The sequence below is a fragment of the Mesoplodon bidens genome (genome assembly GCF_964165515.1).
Source record: "Mesoplodon bidens genome assembly, chromosome: X".
NCBI lineage: Eukaryota > Metazoa > Chordata > Mammalia > Artiodactyla > Ziphiidae > Mesoplodon > Mesoplodon bidens.
In genome coordinates, this window is record NC_138163.1 from 119,325,270 (window position 1) to 119,343,021 (window position 17,752).

Genomic DNA, 17,752 nt, shown 5'->3' on the forward strand with positions numbered 1-17,752 from the left:
GGATTCCCCCTCCCGGCCCCTCTCCCACCCACCACGCTCGCCCCCACCCTGACAGCGTCGGGGCCCCTGGCTGTCCCTTGGGCCCTGCACCCAGGAAAGGAGGGCGTCCGTTCTAGCCCCTCGCCTGGGCTCGGCCCAACTTCCGCCGGAGTTGAGTCTCGGTTCTCAGCGCTGGACGCGCAGGAAGCTGTTTGGGAAGAAACGCGCTCTCCCTCAGGCTCGCTCTCTCGCCTTTGCCAGGGGGAGTTGAGAATTTTAGGCGTTGAGATTTGGTTGAAGCCGAACCTGGGTCCCTCCCACCCTGGAGCGCTCAGGGCTCCCGGCAGGTTCCACTCCCTGCGCGTGATCTGCGAGTGTCCAGCCTCGGGGTGACGGCCTAACTGAGGCTAACTTGTGGGGAGGAGAGGAAAGCGAGTCCGGGGAGAAGGGGGAGACTCCAGGACTTGTCCCCAGCTGCCCGTCCTCGCAGCCGACACTCGCCTGTCCCTTTCTGCCCTGTTGGTGCTCTAGGGAAGGCCGCGCGCCTTTGGCAGAGCTTTGTCTTTAAGGGGACTTCTTCCAGAGTTGAAGACGGAGACGAGAGCGGTTGAGGGACGCTACCAGCAAGAGAGCAACCGCCGGGCTCAAGGTGAAGACTAACAGCTCAAGGCGTTGGGCCGCAAGAGAAAACTTAACGCCCCAACTGCAGATGTTTGCTTGCGTCCGTCACCCCGGCACCTCGGAGGCCCGTCCGGCCTAAAGAGGACGGCGGCTGAGGGCCACTGAGGTCGAGGCGCTGTCCTGGGAGCGCAACACTGGCTTTGAAAAGGGCCAAGTCGGTCTGAACGCGAGCCGAGCCTCAGGGCCTCGTCTCCGAGGGAGTGAGGTCCTCGGGTTGGTGGAAGGGGCGCACGTCGCCCGAGTGGCACCCACAGGCCTGACATCCGAATAAGCTAGAGCTTCGGGCTAGCCCTGAAGGGTTAAAGAAGGGGCTCCAGGAAAGTTCTTAGTTAGAAAGTTGTTAGTTAAAAGCAAAATATAAAAATAAAATTGGCTCGGGTGCGTGCCTGCTGTCCCCCCTCCACCGCCGGCCTTCCCGGAATCCAGTCCGGGTTTTGCGCGGAGCCCTCAGCCCGGCGCAGGCCTCTGGCGAGAGCCAATCAGAGGGCGCCTCTCAGCACGTGGAGGAGAGAGACTCCAGAGCTCCGCGCCCGCAGCTCACTACACTTGTTACAGCTTGTCCTGAGCGCGGAGAGGGCGAGCTCCGGCCAAGGGCAGGGTGGGAGCCAGCAGCCAGCGACCGAGCGAGGCAGAGAGGCACAGAGATCGCAACAGTATCCATTATAACCAGCCATCTAACCCCACCCCCCCAACACACACCCATCCATCCCACCAGCCCCGAGAGGCAGCCAGCGGCCCGCTTCTCTGCGCCCAGGGAAAAAAAACCCCAGCCATGAGCAATCAGTACCAGGAGGAGGGCTGCTCCGAGAGGCCCGAGTGCAAAAGTAAATCTCCAACTTTGCTCTCCTCTTACTGCATCGACAGCATCCTGGGCCGGAGGAGCCCGTGCAAAATGCGGCTGCTGGGAGCCGCGCAGAGCTTGCCTGCCCCGCTGGCCAGCCGCACCGACCAGGAAAAGGCCGTTCAAGGTAAGGCTGTGCTTGCCAGGCACCTGAAAAGGGTGCTGGGCGCTGGTTTGGATGTGTGATGTTCCGGGGCCAGGGGCCTGCGGTTGTCCAACTGGAGACGGAGCAAAGAGAGGGAACAACTCTGAGGCCTGGTTGCCTCAAAGAGCGGTAAACATCTCGCCAGGGGATGTCTCTCCCTCCCCGTCTGCTTCCAGAGAAAGCAGAGACCGAGCTTCGCTTCAAGGGCCCTTAGGTTCTCGGTATCCGTCCTTAGGTCGTTCAAATGCCCCCTTTGGTGGCCTTAGGGGTGCTCTGAAGAGGGGCCACAGGCCAGAAACAGCAGGTGCCGGGTGGACTCTTGTAACAGCAACTTGGTGAAGACAAGAACCCCAAAAGCTGTGAATGGGGACCCCAGGCCGAGTGAGCCTTGGCCTTTCCTCTTTGGAAGATTTCTTTATATGTGGTGTTGTGCTTTTTTTTTTTCTTTTTAAAATTGTAGATTACTTGTGACCTTTTAAATCCAAGCTTTGCAGAAAACATCTCCCTGGGATTCCCCAAATGCTCCTTATTGTATTTAAAGTGTATGAAATGTACGGCTTCCGGGTGTTGTTTTTTTCTCTGCTATGTTATTTTTTTAAACAGTTGAGATGTTTAAAAGCTCTTTTTTTCTAAAATTAAAAATTTCAGAACAACCGTCGTTTTGCCCCGAACCTGTTACACTCAAGTTTCGCCTTGAGCTGGCTTGCAGAGGTGTCGCAGGGAAAGAATTATTGATTTCTTTTAAAATCCGTAAACCAGCGGTCCAGCCGCAGCGCCACTTGGAAGACGGGAGCGGACAGCGGAGAAGGGGGCGTTTAAAATAAAACTGACTTTTTCCTTTTCTTTTTTTAGCCTGCAGTGGCACCTGTGCCAGGCGCCTCCTCGAGGGGAAGGAGCGGCCTGTGCCTATTGCACCCCTTTCGTCCCCCACCCAGGCCTTTCTGAACCCATTTTCTCCAGGACGATTTTTCTGTGCTCGGAGCCGCCAGCCCCTCCCGCTGGGGTCTGTCGGGGCAAGGCCGCACTCAGGGCCACGGGCCGCTCCCCCTTCCCCCGCAGGGGTCGCCCGCCGGGCAGGGGCCCCTCTCGCCAGCCCCGGCCGCGTGGCAGAGCCGAGGGCAGAGGTCGTGCGCAAAGTTTTCAGAGTGGTGGTGATTTTTTTTTAAGTTGCTGAATGTTTTCGGATTGCCCCCTGCCCCGAAATGGGAAGGAAAAAAGTGAGAGAGAGGGCAAGGGGAAAGAAAAAGAAAGGAATAAAGGAGGGAAGGAAGAAGGGGGGGGGGCGCACAAATAAGAGAAAGGAAGGAGAGGGAGAGGGGAAAGAGTGATGAGGAGACGGGATGAGAGAGAAAGAAAAGGAGAATTTAAAATGAAAGGAAGGGCGAGGAGAGAGAGAAAGACGTAAAGGAAGGAAGGAAGAAAATAAAAGGAAGAATGGGAGAGGGAAAGGAAAGGAGGGACGGAGGAGGAGAGACGGAAAAAAGAAGGAAACAAGAGAAACGGAAAGAGAGAAAAATGTAAAGAAAAAGAAACAGCAAGAAAACTGGGGCAGGAGGAGAAGGGCTCGGAGCCTGATGGCGCGTGGTGGGGGGGGGTGGGTGCCGCGCGCGCCGGGGCCTAGGCGCGGAGGGAGCGGCGGCGGGCCGGCCCGGGCGGCGACTCTGGAGGGGGCGCCCGGCCGGCCGGCGCGCTGACCGCTCTCCCTTGCCCGCAGGCTCCCCCAAGGGCAGCAGCGCCCCGTTCGAGGCCGAGCTGCACCTGCCGCCCAAGCTGCGGCGCCTGTACGGCCCGGGCGGGGGCCGCCTCCTCCAGGGCGCCGCGGCGGCGGCGGCGGCAGCGGCGGCGGCGGCGGCGGCGGCGGCCACGGCCACGGCCGGTCCGCGGGGGGAGGCCCTTCCGCCGCCGCCGCCGACCGCGCGGCCCGGGGAGCGGCCGGACGGCGCGGGGGCCGCCGTGGCCGCCGCGGCCGCGGCCGCCGCAGCCTGGGACACGCTCAAGATCAGCCAGGCGCCGCAGGTGAGCATCAGCCGCAGCAAGTCGTACCGCGAAAACGGGGCGCCCTTCGTGCCGCCACCGCCCGCGCTGGACGAGCTGGGCGGCCCGGGGGGCGCCGCGCACCCGGAGGAGCGCCTCGGCGCGGCCGGTGGCCCCGGCGGCGCCCCGGCGGCGAGTAGCGGCACGGGCGCCGAGGACGAGGAGGAGGAGCTGCTGGAGGATGAAGAGGACGAGGACGAGGAAGAGGAGCTGCTGGAAGACGACGAGGAGGAGCTGCTGGAGGACGACGCCCGCGCGCTGATCAAGGAACCGCGGCGCTGCGCCGTGGCCGCCACCGGAGCGGTGGCCACCGCCGCTGCCGCCGCCGTGGCCGCTGAGGGCGGGGAGCTGTCGCCCAAGGAGGAGCTGCTGCTGCACCCAGAGGACGCTGAGGGCAAGGACGGCGAGGACAGCGTGTGCCTGTCTGCGGGCAGCGACTCAGAGGAGGGGCTGCTGAAGCGCAAACAGCGGCGCTACCGCACCACGTTCACCAGTTACCAGCTGGAGGAACTGGAGCGGGCCTTCCAGAAGACGCACTACCCAGACGTCTTCACCAGGTACGCGCGAGGGGTGGTCGCAGCGGCAGCGGCTGGAGGGAGCGAGTGGGTCCGGGAGAGGGAAGGTGGGCGGGCAGGGGCCCCGGGCTGGGGCAGGGACTCCGCTCCTGGACTCTACCCAGGCGCGCCCTCCCAATGCACCCACGCCGTTGACCAAAAACTACTCCTCCCCTCCCCCCTACTCCGGGCCTTAAGTTTAGACTGGGATGTTTTTTGTTTTCAGTTCTTCCCAAGGTCTCTCCAGTTTAATTTTTTCAAGTTACGAGTTTTAGTTAGAGAAAAAGAAACAGCCTTTCCAAAGGCCGCCCGAACACGCCACCTTGGAGACGTGCGCACCCTTGCGCACACACTCAGGGCCCCGGGCGCTACGGTCCGGAGTCCGGGCCAGGTCCCAGGCGAGGCGCAGGAAGCGCTGCCGGCCCTCGCCGCCAGAGCTAAACAGGGGCTATTTTGGGCCGCTGTGTGGTGCGATCGCCATCCCTGCCTGATGCCCCGGGCGCCTGCTGGGTATCAGTTAACGCAGTTCGCAGTGAAGCTGCCCGTGCCTGCGGAGAAGGCCGTTAAAAAGATCCGAGTTCTGTCATTTGAGGACTCCTGAAATAACCGAAGGAAGTCAAAACGGGGCAGTGTTTGGTATCTGTACAACTGTGGAGGCACCGGCATAATCCTCCCTTCTCATCGCTGCCCTGTCTTCCTCCACACACATTAAACCCAGTGTTGGTTTAATGTACGCGGGTTCACAGGGGCGGGCATTGATTGCTGGAAGGCTGGCAGGCAGTAGACGGAACAGCTGGGGGAATTTTTCTCTTTGGACGGCTGTCCAACCCGGGTTTTCCTCCTAGTTACCCTCCACTTCCCACTCGCCCGGGTTTTCTGGGGGGAAAGATGTACCTGTGACATGACTGGGCCTCTGAAGGCCAGCTTATTCATCCTACCTGGGGCGCCGGCCTGGCTGGGGGCCTTCCTCTCTCACCCCAAGGCTTAGGTCTGGCTCGGCGAGGAACCAGGGTTAGGGCAAACTTTCCTCAGCGGGGAGGGAGAAAGAGACGGGTGTTTGCGCCTAGCGTTGGGCTTGTCAAGCTCGAGCAGCACCTTCGCATGAGGCGTGTGCGACTTTTCAACGTGCATTTTAGTAGCAGCGGAAAGCCGTCCGCCCCTTTGAACCGGAGGAGAAATCGCTCAGTGTTCAGGAGGCCCGAGCCAAGTCGCAAGTGTAGTTGGTCTAGCCATTAATTGCCAAACTGTCTCCTAACCAGAAACGGAAAAGAGTAGATTTGATGCGGGGCAAAGGCACTGAACTTGATCATCCCCTGAGCTAAACTTGGTCCTCCCCTGTTTCATCCAGTCCCTTCGTTACCTTCAGAAAAGAAAATAAATTTTAAAACAATTGTGTCTATCAAATAGCTAACCGGCCGACCTGCTTTTCTGCATTTATCACACGTGTAATTCGAAAGAAGAAAATGACGTGGTGTCGCTTGGCACCCAGGTCTGCCCTTTTTTAGCTTCTCCAGGGGAACCAAAGTACATGAAGAGGGGCAGCTCCTTTTCGCCACCCCGTGCTCACCTCTTTCCGACCCAGGGGGTTAGTTAGAGCCCCTTGGCTCCCGCCCGGATCCAGCCGGGAGTGTGGTTTTGGGGTTTTAGATTTGCTGATGCTCACTGTAGCAGAAGGCAGAAGGAAGCTCTCCAGTGAACCGGTTTTCTCCCAATCCTGAAGTTTCAGGTGTGGGCCAGGGGCACTGCCAGCAGTGCAGGCCCAGGTCTGAGGCTGGGGCGGCCCCCGCTTTTTCATATTAGCGAGCGGAGAGCCAATTATTCTCTGCGCGCTCATATTTTCGGTAAACAGGTCGTAAGCCATTTTACAGCATCTTAATGGTTTCCTATTTGCCTTAATTGTGGCAGTAATAACTGCAATGACGGGGTAGGGTTTCAGTTAAATTGACTTCCCCTGAGATGGGCAGGGTTTGTAGTGGGCACTGGAGTCAGGAGGTGCGCAGAATTTTGTTTAATCGAAAAATTACCCCACTGAACTCTTAACAAGCTTAACATATCTCCAGAGGGTAATGGGGAGTATGACCTAAAGGGGTGAGGGAGGGAGGATGGCGGTGGAGAGAGAGAGATGGAAGGAGAGGCAGAGAGCTGGAGAGAGAGAGAGAGAGAGAGAGGAGAGGGGAGAGAACATTTTTTTTAAAGAAGGCAGAAAGAAACCAAGAGGGCGAAAGAAATGTTTTTAGTTGGGTGCTGAGTTCTCACATTTACTATTAGGACAAAAGAGGCTATCATCACTGTGTGTGTGTGTGTGTGTGTGTGTGTGTGTCTTGTCTAACTCTGGCTTAGAAGTGAGAGAGAATCCGAGACTTAGAGACTCAAGAATTCACCCCTGTCACTCTTGAATATATAATATGATACAATATAATAGATAACATCCTATATCTGCGAGTGTGTTGTGTTTTTACGTTTTCAGTCAAATAGAAGGCACTCCAATGTTGAAGGGATGGCGATGCCTAGGTGTGTGGGGTGAGACCCTAATGGAGGAGGCTGCCAGCGAGGGAAAGGGGGCTGACGGGGGTTGCTGGAGCCTGCAGTGACCTCCTGCCTGTGTGTTGCTTTCTTATAGGGAGGAACTGGCCATGAGGCTGGACTTGACTGAGGCCCGGGTCCAGGTGAGCTGCACTGCAGAGAGGGAGGAAGGGAGGGGCAGTGGGCTGGGGGGAGAGTGAAAGAGATGGGTTGATGGATTGGGGGGTTGTTGAGAGACCCCCTTCGTAAAATGAAGAAAAGCAGAATCAGAAAGATAAACCCAAACGCTCACACACAAAACTATATTAAAATATGAACACCTGGGAGGTCGAAGGGGAAGATTTCGAGGTTTGGGAGCCTTGTGGAAGGAGTCCAGGATCAGAAGAGGGGTTTCAGGGTCCCTGGGACTGCAGTTCAGAAGCCCCCTGGTCCATAGCCCCTGTAGGCAACAATCTGCAAACTGAACTGACTTCTCCTGATTGAAATAATGGGATGGAGCATGGATTTGGTTGTTAGACAAATCCGCTCAGCTCCAAGCAGGTATTTGGCTGCGATTAAGTCTCCAATCGGGCTTCATAAAAGCCCACTTAGTGCTAGAACAAACAGGGCCATTTGAAGGCAAAATGCTGTTTGATTTCCCCTCTGCCCGCACAAGGAGCTGGCTAATGCTATTTGATTTCCCATTTTTTATAGCAATGAGCCCACATTGATCTAATAGGGAGTGAGTGCAATGCTATTAAAGGTGTTTGCAGCCCCATACCAGAGTGCATTTCCGAACCCAGGCCTCATAACCAAAGAGACGATCAACACTGGGCAGCCCCGACGGCCAACAGAAAACAGATGTCCCTGGGTTAGGAGCTGAGTGAATCACTTTACAGTCAAAATCAGGTGCTGATAAAGCACAATAAATTCCATATGGCTCATTTAATACACAACAGCTTCTTGCATTAGAGGGCTAATGATGAGGCCTGTCCCCTCCTTTCTGTTGACACATTTCTCCATTGTCAAACAGAGATGTGACAGCAACTCTGCATTTTCAGCTCAGGGGAGCGAGTCGTGGGAAAGTCAAATAACTTTTAAAAAGAAAGAGCGCGCCCCTCCCCTCCTCCCCTCTCCCTATTCACCGCAGAAGATGTAATTAAGTGAATATGAATTATTAGAGTCCTTCCGTTTACCTTTGGGGGGCCTCAGAGGTATTAATTCAATAATGAGGAATTGCAGGGGGACATCTTGATAATTGCAGTTGAGCCGGGAGAGCTGATCCATCTGTAGAAGGTTTCCACGTTCTTTGAGGGCATTCTGCCTCCACTGTCCCCCCCCCCACCCTTACTCCTTTCACTGCCATCGAGGAGGGGTGGATATTGTCTAGACAGATTTGGATACACAAAAGCTGCCCACCCAGCCTGGTCCCATCTAGTCTTTCTTTTTCAAGTCTCTGAATTTCCACACTGGAGTGTTCCTGTGATTCTCAAATAGATTATTTGAGGGCTGTGAAATGTTATGGATGGGCCCCCCTTGGGCAGAATTTTAAGTAATCAACCGACTTGGATTCTTGATTTTTCTTGCCCTAGGTGGCCGTCTAGAAGTCAAACCAAGCCTAGATACTAGTGCTAGTAACGACAGCCCCCATTGTGTATATTTGAAAGGCATAGATGTCTTAAAAATTTTTTCAACATTTTCCTCTGGGATCATTTACATTATATTTTAATATAACTCTGTATAGCCCTGGAGTTCATTCTTAATTTTTAGACTTGTGTGCAGGCATAAACCCAGCCCTAAAAATATTAATGCCTTCAGGGGAGAAGGAGCATATCTTCTCAGCTGTGGGTGTGATGAGCAGGTCACATAAAAATAATCTCGTGCTCCTAGGAGTTATTTTTAGACTATGGTAGCTGCCATATTTCAGGTAAAGGTCTCTACTAAAACTGCTTTCTATTAACAATTAGCAAGATACCTTGTGCTGAAAACCTCCCCCAAGCCTAGAACTATCTTATTTAAATAACCTATTTAAACCACATCCCCAGAAGGAATAAGGGACCCGTTAGCTAGCTCTGAAGATGTGCACAGTCTACAGGTATCCTACACTCTGGTTTCTGTGTCCAGGTATTGCTGAATACCTGGTCCCCGCAGTCAGTGCCCTACTCGGCAGAACCTGGCCCTGCATAGAGCCCCTGCAGATAGCAGGCTGTGTACCCCACACTTCATTGCAGGGAGAACTGGGCCCCTAAACTGTATGCCTGTTTGCTAATTACCGTGGGTATTTCTTCCCTGCCTCCCAGTTCTCCCCAAGCCCGAGAACCCAGTGTAGTGCTCATAGGCGTTCAATAAATATTTCTGGAAAGATCAAATGAACCGCCTCCCCGATTCCCTTTTCAGTGCAGAGCAAGAATTTTGCCACCTCTTGGGTAAACCTGAAATAGGCAAAAATAGCTGATTTGAGGCAGAAGGCTGATAAGCATTCTTCTCTTGGTGGCTGCCTGGTCCCAAGAGTCACCACTGAATGCCAACTTCTGCATGCCTTATTTTGCTCATTCCTCATCACAGCCTTATGAGTAAACTTTTATTACCCCCATTTTACAGATTAGAAAACTGAGGTTCAGAGCGGTTTAAGTGACCTGTTTAAAGTCACACAGCAAGCAAAAGGCAGCGCAGACATTTAAACCTTGGTTTCCTCACTTCTGAACACACGAAGCTACTTTCCTTAAAAATTGGAAAGGAACTAGGCTGGTTGAAATATCCACTGGAGAGGGTTCACTTGCCCAGTGTTTCCTGCTCGCTTTAAGTTGGGCCCTCTTTCACTGCCCCTTTGGCCCCAGACGTGTCCTTGAACTACCTGAGGCCAGAGAGGGGTGAGGTGGGCGCAGGCCGCAGGGGAAAAGAGGCAGGGCGGGACGCTCGGGGAAGAGGCGGGGGCGGGGTGGGGGGTGGGCCGGAGCCGCGCCGACCCCGGCCTCTTCCCGCTTTGCAGGTCTGGTTCCAGAACCGTCGGGCGAAGTGGCGCAAGCGGGAGAAGGCGGGCGCACAGACCCATCCTCCGGGTCTGCCCTTCCCCGGGCCGCTCTCCGCTACCCACCCGCTCAGCCCCTACCTGGACGCCAGCCCTTTCCCTCCGCACCACCCTGCGCTCGACTCGGCCTGGACGGCCGCTGCCGCCGCCGCTGCCGCTGCCTTCCCGAGCCTACCTCCGCCTCCGGGCTCGGCCAGCCTGCCGCCCAGCGGGGCGCCGCTGGGCCTGAGCACTTTCCTCGGAGCCGCCGTGTTCCGGCACCCGGCCTTTATCAGCCCTGCGTTCGGCAGGTAATACGCGGCCTCGGGGAATCTGTCTCTCTCATACACGCACAGAGGCCTGGGTCCAGGGAGGAGGCTGGAGACAGGTAGGGACTACACACATCTTTTCTCTTTGGCTTAACCTCAGCGACTTAGCCAAAGAAAATAATCTCTAATTTTGCCTTAAACAATGTGGATCTTGAAGGGAATGACTTGGGACTGAGCGGCAAAGGGAAAGGCAGTGACGATAATAGCAACCGTGGAAACTGGGAGTGTTCAATGAAAGCTGCACCAGTACAATTTGAAGGCAGCAACAACCCAGGCCATAGGTGGTTATGTGTGTAAACGGGTACAGGTGTAGGCCACAGAGCCAGAATGACTTTTCAAGTTTTGCAAAAATCCTTCCTCATGCCCCAAAGCCTGGCAACCAGAAGAACACAGCCCTGGCCCCCACAGGAGCCCTGGAGCCCACGGGCCCTCTGGGTGCAAAGGATTTTTTCTTTTTCCCCAGACTCTATCTTCCTTGTCATTCAAGTGACCCACTGCCAACCATACCCCCGACCCCCATATATACAACCCCCAACCCCCCCCAAAGCGGCACAAGACAACGAAAGAAAAGAAACAGTTCATCATATATTATAACTCCCTTTCTTTAAATGAACATCGAATGATGAAATTAAAAGTCTGTATAATCACACAGACAAAGAAACAAAGGAGAGATGTATTAAGTTGGAAAGTGCAGTGAAAATAAAACTGAATGCAGTTTCAATGATCTCTCTTTGGGAGAACAAAGAAATAATAGATTCATCCAACTGCATAGCCACTTAACAAAAAAATCATCTTGGAGAAAATTTTCAAAAAGGACTCAGTAAAATTAGTTTCTTGTAACAAACCAATAATGTAAACAGAAAGTGCACTGAAGTGTAGTGACTCAGTTTACCTAGTGGAACCAGGGCAGGTTACGCCGCCTCCAGGCCACACTTTATTTCTTTCTAGAAAAAATTGTTCAAGTCCTCTGTCCCTCGCCCTCCACCCTCTCCTTTACCCTTCTCACAACAAATGACTTGTAAAAGCCGGCAAACCACGGCTGGAGTACCGGCTGCCAGATTTGGATAGGCTGGAAGAGGAGTGCGGTGCGGGTGGTAAAAATAACAGAGGTGATAACAGAGGTGGAGGGTGGGCTTGGGAGAAGCAGGAGGCGCTCCTCGAGCCCAGGTGGGCTCATTTCTAATCGTGGAAACCCTGAGTTGGCCTTGCGGGGGCCCGGAGCCAAAGCCCTGGGGGGAAGCGGCGGGGGTAGGGGTGGTGGCATTGAGCGTCAGGGGCGGCTCGGGCCTCAGCTGCAGGTCAGCGGTGTAGTGCGAAGAGAGTGGAGGCGCCTTGCGGGGCAATCTCGGTGCCTCCCGGAGGCGGTGGCGCGGACTGGAGTCCCAGGCTTGGGCTGCGCCGCGCTCCGCGCGCGGGGGTCGCGGGTCGGGGCTCTCTGGGACTAAAGGCTGCAGGGGCGCAGGGAAGGCGGTGGGGGAGAGGTGTCGCCGCTCCGGGACGCGGGGCCGCTGGCTGATTAGAGCCGCCTGGCGAGCGGAAATCTACAGGCGGGCGCCCCCGACCCTCGCGGTCGTCGGCCGGGCACTGGCAGCTCAGCCCGGCGCGGGAGGGCGGCCTCAGCGGAGGAAAGGCCGGCAAACAAGACCGGTTTTTTCAAGGTAAAAGGAGCCCCGGGCCGAGAAGGCGCCCTATATAGAGAGTACAAAGTGGAGCACAGGTCTTGATCAGTTTTGATCCCACGTTCTCCTTCCTTTCTCCCTTTTTTCCCCTTCTCCTTTTCTCTCTTCTTCCTCTTTGTCTCTCTTCTCTCTCCTGGCAAATAGTATTACAGGAAGTTGGAGCTCCTGGTCTAAGAATACACCCCGCTTCTTAAGCGAAAGCACAGAATCCGCGCAGTTGGGCCATGGGGTTTTGAGACTCGGGGCTTGCCTCCGCCGCGGCTCGGTCCCCTCGGTCTTTTTTTCCCTCTGTTGGTTCCCTGCTCTAGTAAACCCTCTCAGAGCACCCCAGCCTCCCGACGGCGGGTCCAGCTACTCCCCAGCCCGCGGCCCACCCGGGCCTGCGACTCCCCGCCCCAGCGGCGGCGCCCCTCTGCGCCCTTCTGTGCCCTCTGCTCCCCCGGGGAGAGGCGGCGGGGAAGGCTGCCCGAGGCGCTGCGCGCAGCTCCCGGGGCCGTGACCGCGCTGTTTGCTCTCCCTGCAGGCTCTTTTCCACCATGGCCCCCCTGACCAGCGCGTCGACTGCGGCCGCGCTGCTGAGACAGCCCACGCCGGCCGTGGAGGGCGCGGTGGCGTCGGGCGCGCTGGCTGACCCGGCCACGGCGGCCGCAGACAGACGCGCCTCTAGCATAGCCGCGCTGAGGCTCAAGGCCAAGGAGCACGCCGCGCAGCTCACGCAGCTCAACATCCTGCCGGGCACCAGCACGGGCAAGGAGGTGTGCTAAAGGCTGCCCTCCACCCTCGCGCCCCAGGCGCGATCCGGAAAGGTCACCTCACTCAGCACCACTTAAGACCAAATGGAAACAGAGGACCAGCACACTCCCGAGACGGCACTGAGAGAGCGCAGCCGCCTTCGCAGCAGCCTGGACGCGGGCAAGGCAGCCCTCGGCGCTACCGGACGTGGCACCTCCTCGGCTGGCTGTCCACCCGCCCCTGCCCCTGCCCCTGCCCCTGCCCCTGCGCCTGCTTCTGCCAACCTCGCTCCAGCTCGAACGTCCACTCTCTCCCGTTCTTTTACTGAAAATATCCGGGAGGTTTTTCTCCCTAAGACGCCTGGTATTGAAGTTAAAAAATTTAAAAGCCCAACCTCTCTTCCTCCTGACACCCCACTTAGCTTTTTTTAAAATTTTCCTAATAGCATTTTGGCGCTCTAAGTTTATCTCCCCAGCGTGGGCCCCGGCTTCGGGCCGGGGAAGCGAATGCGAATCTGTAAGATAGCTAACAGTGCACTTAACGGAAAGGGGCGTCTTGTTCTTGTTCTCTTCTTTATCATACACCAACCAAGGTTTTTATATCAAACCAAAGGGAAATACTCTGCTAGAATATGGACTGTTGAAGTCACCAAACTGTGATTATTGATTCTGTACATACCATTGTTATTAAAAAAAAAAGAACAGAGCTTTGTATATTTGAAATGTTATAACGCAATTGCACTCAGCGTGGTATGGTAAAAGTTTGTCCTCCTGTAGATTCTTACTGTGTTGTAGATACGGTAGGGTTCCTAGACAAATATTTATGTACTCAAGCCCTTTATTTAACTTATTAACTGTAGAGGCTTCCGAAACCTTCAAGGTAAAGGCAATGGTACAGTACTTTTGTGTAATGTGTAACTGTTATCACTTTTCCTTGCTATCTAGTGGAGAAGTGTCACGCTCAAAATAATAAAAAAAAATATATGTTTAACAAAAGGAAGTGTGAATACTCTCTACAGGCTCTGAGGGGACAGTAGTAGGGAGCCCCCCAGAGGCCGGGCGTGGGCTCCTGCGCCCCGGCACCTTCAGGGTTTATCTGAACTCGCGTTTTCCTGGCAGAGGCCCCTGGTTTGAATCTGATCCTCAAAGGATCCGTAGGGTTTCCTACGAAAGTTAAGATCGCTGCCGCCGCGGCGCTTTCCACGCGCATCTAGGCTTTCCTGGGTCGTGTCGCAGCGGGAGCTGGGGGGCCCGGGGCCCAGAGGTGGGGTGGGCTTGAGGGAGGGAGGGAGGGTGTACCGTAGGCATTGTTGACGGTGAAGACAGAAATTTGAAGCGAGCGGGAGTCTTGGCTCGGAAGGCGAAGGAAACTGTTTGTGGAAAGTGCCACGTACAAGGAAGTGCGCAGTCCGAGATGACAGGTAATGGCGAGAGCGAGGAGCCGAGGCGCTGGCTTCCGAGGGGGCGGGCTCCACGGTACACGCGCGGGTAGGAGGGTGTGTGTGTGTGAGAGAGAGAGAGAGAGAGAGAGAGAGAGAGAGAGAAGAGAAGAGAGAGAGAGAGGGAGGGAGGGAGGGAGGGAGGGAGAGGGAGAGAACGCAGGAACAGTGATGGAAAGGCAGCGAGGGGTATCCAAGTGGCAGATCTTAACTCGACAAATGTCATTACATCACTTATCCAGGCATTGGGAAATGTATATACTTAAAAAAAAATCTAAACAACTCAGGTTTCGCGAGGAGACCCAAACAGATTTGCAGTCTGCACCCTCCTGGGCGCACCCCTCGCCGGCGACGACGGTACCTTCTCCCTCCCCCGGGCCCTGCCTGCGCCCCGCCGGGTGACCGCTCGGTGTAAGCCCGCCCGCGGGGGCCGGGTCTCGCCAACGCTCCCAGGGTGATGGGAAAGGGAAGAGAAGCTTAATTAGTTTCAATTTGCAGTAATTAGCGCGCTGGACCTTTGGGGAGAGGGGCAGGCGTGGGGGGTGGGGTGCGGAATGCTGCGGCGTGACGAGCGCGGCTCTCGGAGCCGGTGCCGCCGCCCCGCCAGGCCGCGGGACAGTCGGTCTCGGCGGGGGGCGCGGGCGTGTCTCCGGGCCGGACCCGCCGGGCTCCGCGCGCGCTCCCGGGCCGCGCCCCAGAGAAGGGGGGGCGGGTCCTCTCGCGGCCCAGGGCGCAGGCGTGCGCGGCCGAGGGGCAGGTGCGGGGGCGGGCAGAGGTCAGCGGTGACTCGGGGGTGGGCGACGCGCTCTGCAGCTGCCGCGCTCAGGCCCGGGCGTCCTCGGTTCACCCGCCCGGCCGGAAAGCCTCAGCTCCGTGTCCCCCGGACACCTTGGGGAGCACGCTCGCGGGATTCAGGGCTGAGGGGGCTCCCCGGACCTTTGCCGTCGACCTTGGCGGTGAGCCACCCGGCCCCGGCCCTGGGCTTGCGAGGGCGGCGCTCGCAAGCGGGGGCCCGGCCCGAGGCACCGGGAGTAGGCGCCAACTACCTCCGCTCAGCCCTTCCGCCGCACGCTCCTTTTTCGGGGTTTGCAGGCCCGGCGGGAACTTTCTAGGACATCCCCCGAGGTCTGAGTGCCTCAAGCCTTCAGATTCCACAGGGTCTCCTGGGGTGAAGGCCGCTTTCCTGGGGTGGGCAGGGCTACTCGGGAGTTTTGGGTGGGGGTGGGACGGGGAAGTGCAGGAGGGGCGTGAGGGAAAGGGCTTTTTTTTTTTTTTTTTGGTGATCGCTATCAATTTTCCGTCGATTTTGGCTTTTTGTTTAGGTAGCGGTTTTTTTCCCCCCTCCAGGCTGCCAGTTGGATGGTATACGAGAAACAGTACCATTCTTCCTGTTAATGAAGTCTTTTTTAAGTCATTTTTTCTCATTTGACCCTTCCATGGAGCAGAAGCAAATTGCGTGAAATTACCTCCAAGGATTACATTTATTACTGGCCAATGAGAACCCCTTGCCTTGTTTTACAAACTCTTAATCCTATGTCATTCTGATGCCGCAAACAAGCCCGGTCCTGGGCCTCCTATTCTTTCAACTTTCCCCAGCTGGAGGGACCTCATTCTGCACTTAATATTCCCCATAAATATCACACGCTAAAGACCCCCTGACTTCCAGCAAGTCCACATTAAACATGTGACATGTCACGCATGACAAACTCTGAGTATCTTTTCAAAGCAGCATTAGAAGCAAAGAAACCAATTTTCTTCTCCTTCCAAACCTCCCCAAGTGCTGAATGATGGGGATTGGAAAGAGCCACTGGAGCGTACTTAGGGGGATTTTATGAGATTTTCCAGAATGATTTAATCTTATTGTGAGCATTATTAATGAATGGCAACCCAATTTGGCCCCAATATCTGGGAACGCGGTCACAATGCTGGGAGCGGCTGACCGCCCCCCCAACACGAAGCAAACCTCTTCCACCCTAGAGGAGGCCATGCAGAGCCCAGGGGAGTCCGGGAGAGCCCCTGTGATGGGGGTACGGCTGTTCCCTATCACACCCAGGCCGAAATGCCCCACCACCCGCCTTCCCAGGGCCACCCCTACAGCATTTTGGGTGAGGGGTGAGGGAGCCCGGTCTGGCCTCTGTGGGAAGGATGAGGGGAAAGGCTAAGTGAATTTGCTACATTTTCAGACAGGCTAGCCAGATCCGGAATGGGCTCCAAAAGGCAAGGCAAGAAGGCAGCAGTTGGCAAAGTATTTTCAGAAGGTGCCCCTAAGTGTTCTTCCATCACCAGCTACCCATGGGCTGGACTGTGGACAGTTAGGGAGGACAGCTTAGGTTTGTGTGAGGAAGATAGAAAGTGGATGAATTAAGGAGAGTGACCGCCAAAAGGAAGGTTTTGGGACTTGAAACTCAGTCTTCAGCTAAAGTCACCACTATTGGTCCCGGCCAGTTTCCCACTTTTTTTTCTCCTACTACCCCCACCCCCCATTGGAGCAAACACTTATTATTACTGGTTTTGATCTGTAATGCCAAGAGACAAGGCACTTGTACTTCTCTTTTTCATATCATCTTGAGTGCAAAGATCTTACTAGAATGGAAAAGGGGCTGATGTTAGAGGAAAGGAAATTATACGTAAGTTAGTTCAACTTGCTTTTAGAGGGAAAAAATGTGTGCGTGAGCATGCATGTATGTGTATACGCAGAAGTGTGTCTGAATGAAGGGGGTCTTAAATGGGGCCTAAAATGGTATTTTGGAACACCGAGTTCCACGGAGCAATTGCTTATGCATTTAAGTGACAGTGGCAGCCTGGCTGGGGGGTGGGGAGAAGAAAAGCTGTCACCTGACCGGGGCGGGGGGTGGGGCGGAGAGAAGTATTTTTCAAAGGAAAAAGTTGTGTTGTCCCTGGACGTTACTAACAGTCCAGTTTGAAGTATACATTTTTTCCTTTAAAGAAAAGGGAGTGATTACCAGTTGTACATTAAGAAATGTCATTCAGTAATTTTTATTCATTCTCTGGAAATCTTCGTAAAAGTCTGAATCATACTTCTACAAGCAGCAATTTTGTTAATCCAGGGGGTTATTACTCTGGGCCCTTATTAGGTTCTACACCACTGCCAAGCAATCCTATAACCCTCTCAAAAGAAGTTTACCTCCCTGTTATAAAACCAGTAGTGGTATTTATACTGTGCAATAATTAGTGTATTACTTGAATCCACTAACACGTTCATTTTATCTCCGCACAAAACCTCTAGTCTGCTTATAGAAAGCTTGTGCCTCCTTTGGTGCTGGTAAAGTGGTGAAAGAGTGAATTGAAGGCTGGTTGCACTTTCTCCTTTTGCCTCGCCTTAATTCCCATCTCTTTTTGCTCTCATCCAATTAGCACAGTGTATTAAGCGGTTTATCATCTCATAGTCAGCTATTGAGAGAAACAAGGCGAGCACTTTGCAATAGAACCTGCGCTCCTTTGACACCCTCAGGTACTTACATATTCCACTGTGCTATGAATAATAGAGGAAGAATGGAGCGCTAATTCCCTCATCAAAGAATGCCTTGTCTGCTGCTTTGCTCAACAACACCATTCTGATCAAAAGAAAAGCAATAAAGCTTAGCATAACAAAACGAAACCTACTTATTAGCTTAGTGGTTAAATTAATGCAGAGCCGCTGCTATTCAAAACCAAGGTTTGAAAACAGCCTCCAACAACCTGATAATGCTGCCTTCGGGATGAAGGAATTTTAATCTGAAATTTGAGGCTGGCTCAGATGAGTTAATCTATTAAACTGCTATAAGGAAGCTCCACAGCAAACCGTTCAATTAAGAAATATTTAGGTGAGCA

General features: G+C 54.9%; 1 protein-coding gene across 1 annotated transcript; it reads left to right on the forward strand.

The window, feature by feature from the left end:
- Positions 1-1,432: 1,432 nt before the first annotated feature.
- On the forward strand, positions 1,433-12,515 carry ARX (aristaless related homeobox; the record flags this gene model as incomplete). The annotated part of the gene is made up of 5 exons (XM_081222537.1): positions 1,433-1,628; positions 3,361-4,237; positions 6,855-6,900; positions 9,726-10,054; positions 12,275-12,515. The coding sequence occupies 5 exons, from the start codon at positions 1,433-1,435 to the stop codon at positions 12,513-12,515; spliced, it is 1,689 nt and encodes a 562-aa protein (XP_081078663.1).
- Positions 12,516-17,752: the final 5,237 nt, after the last annotated feature.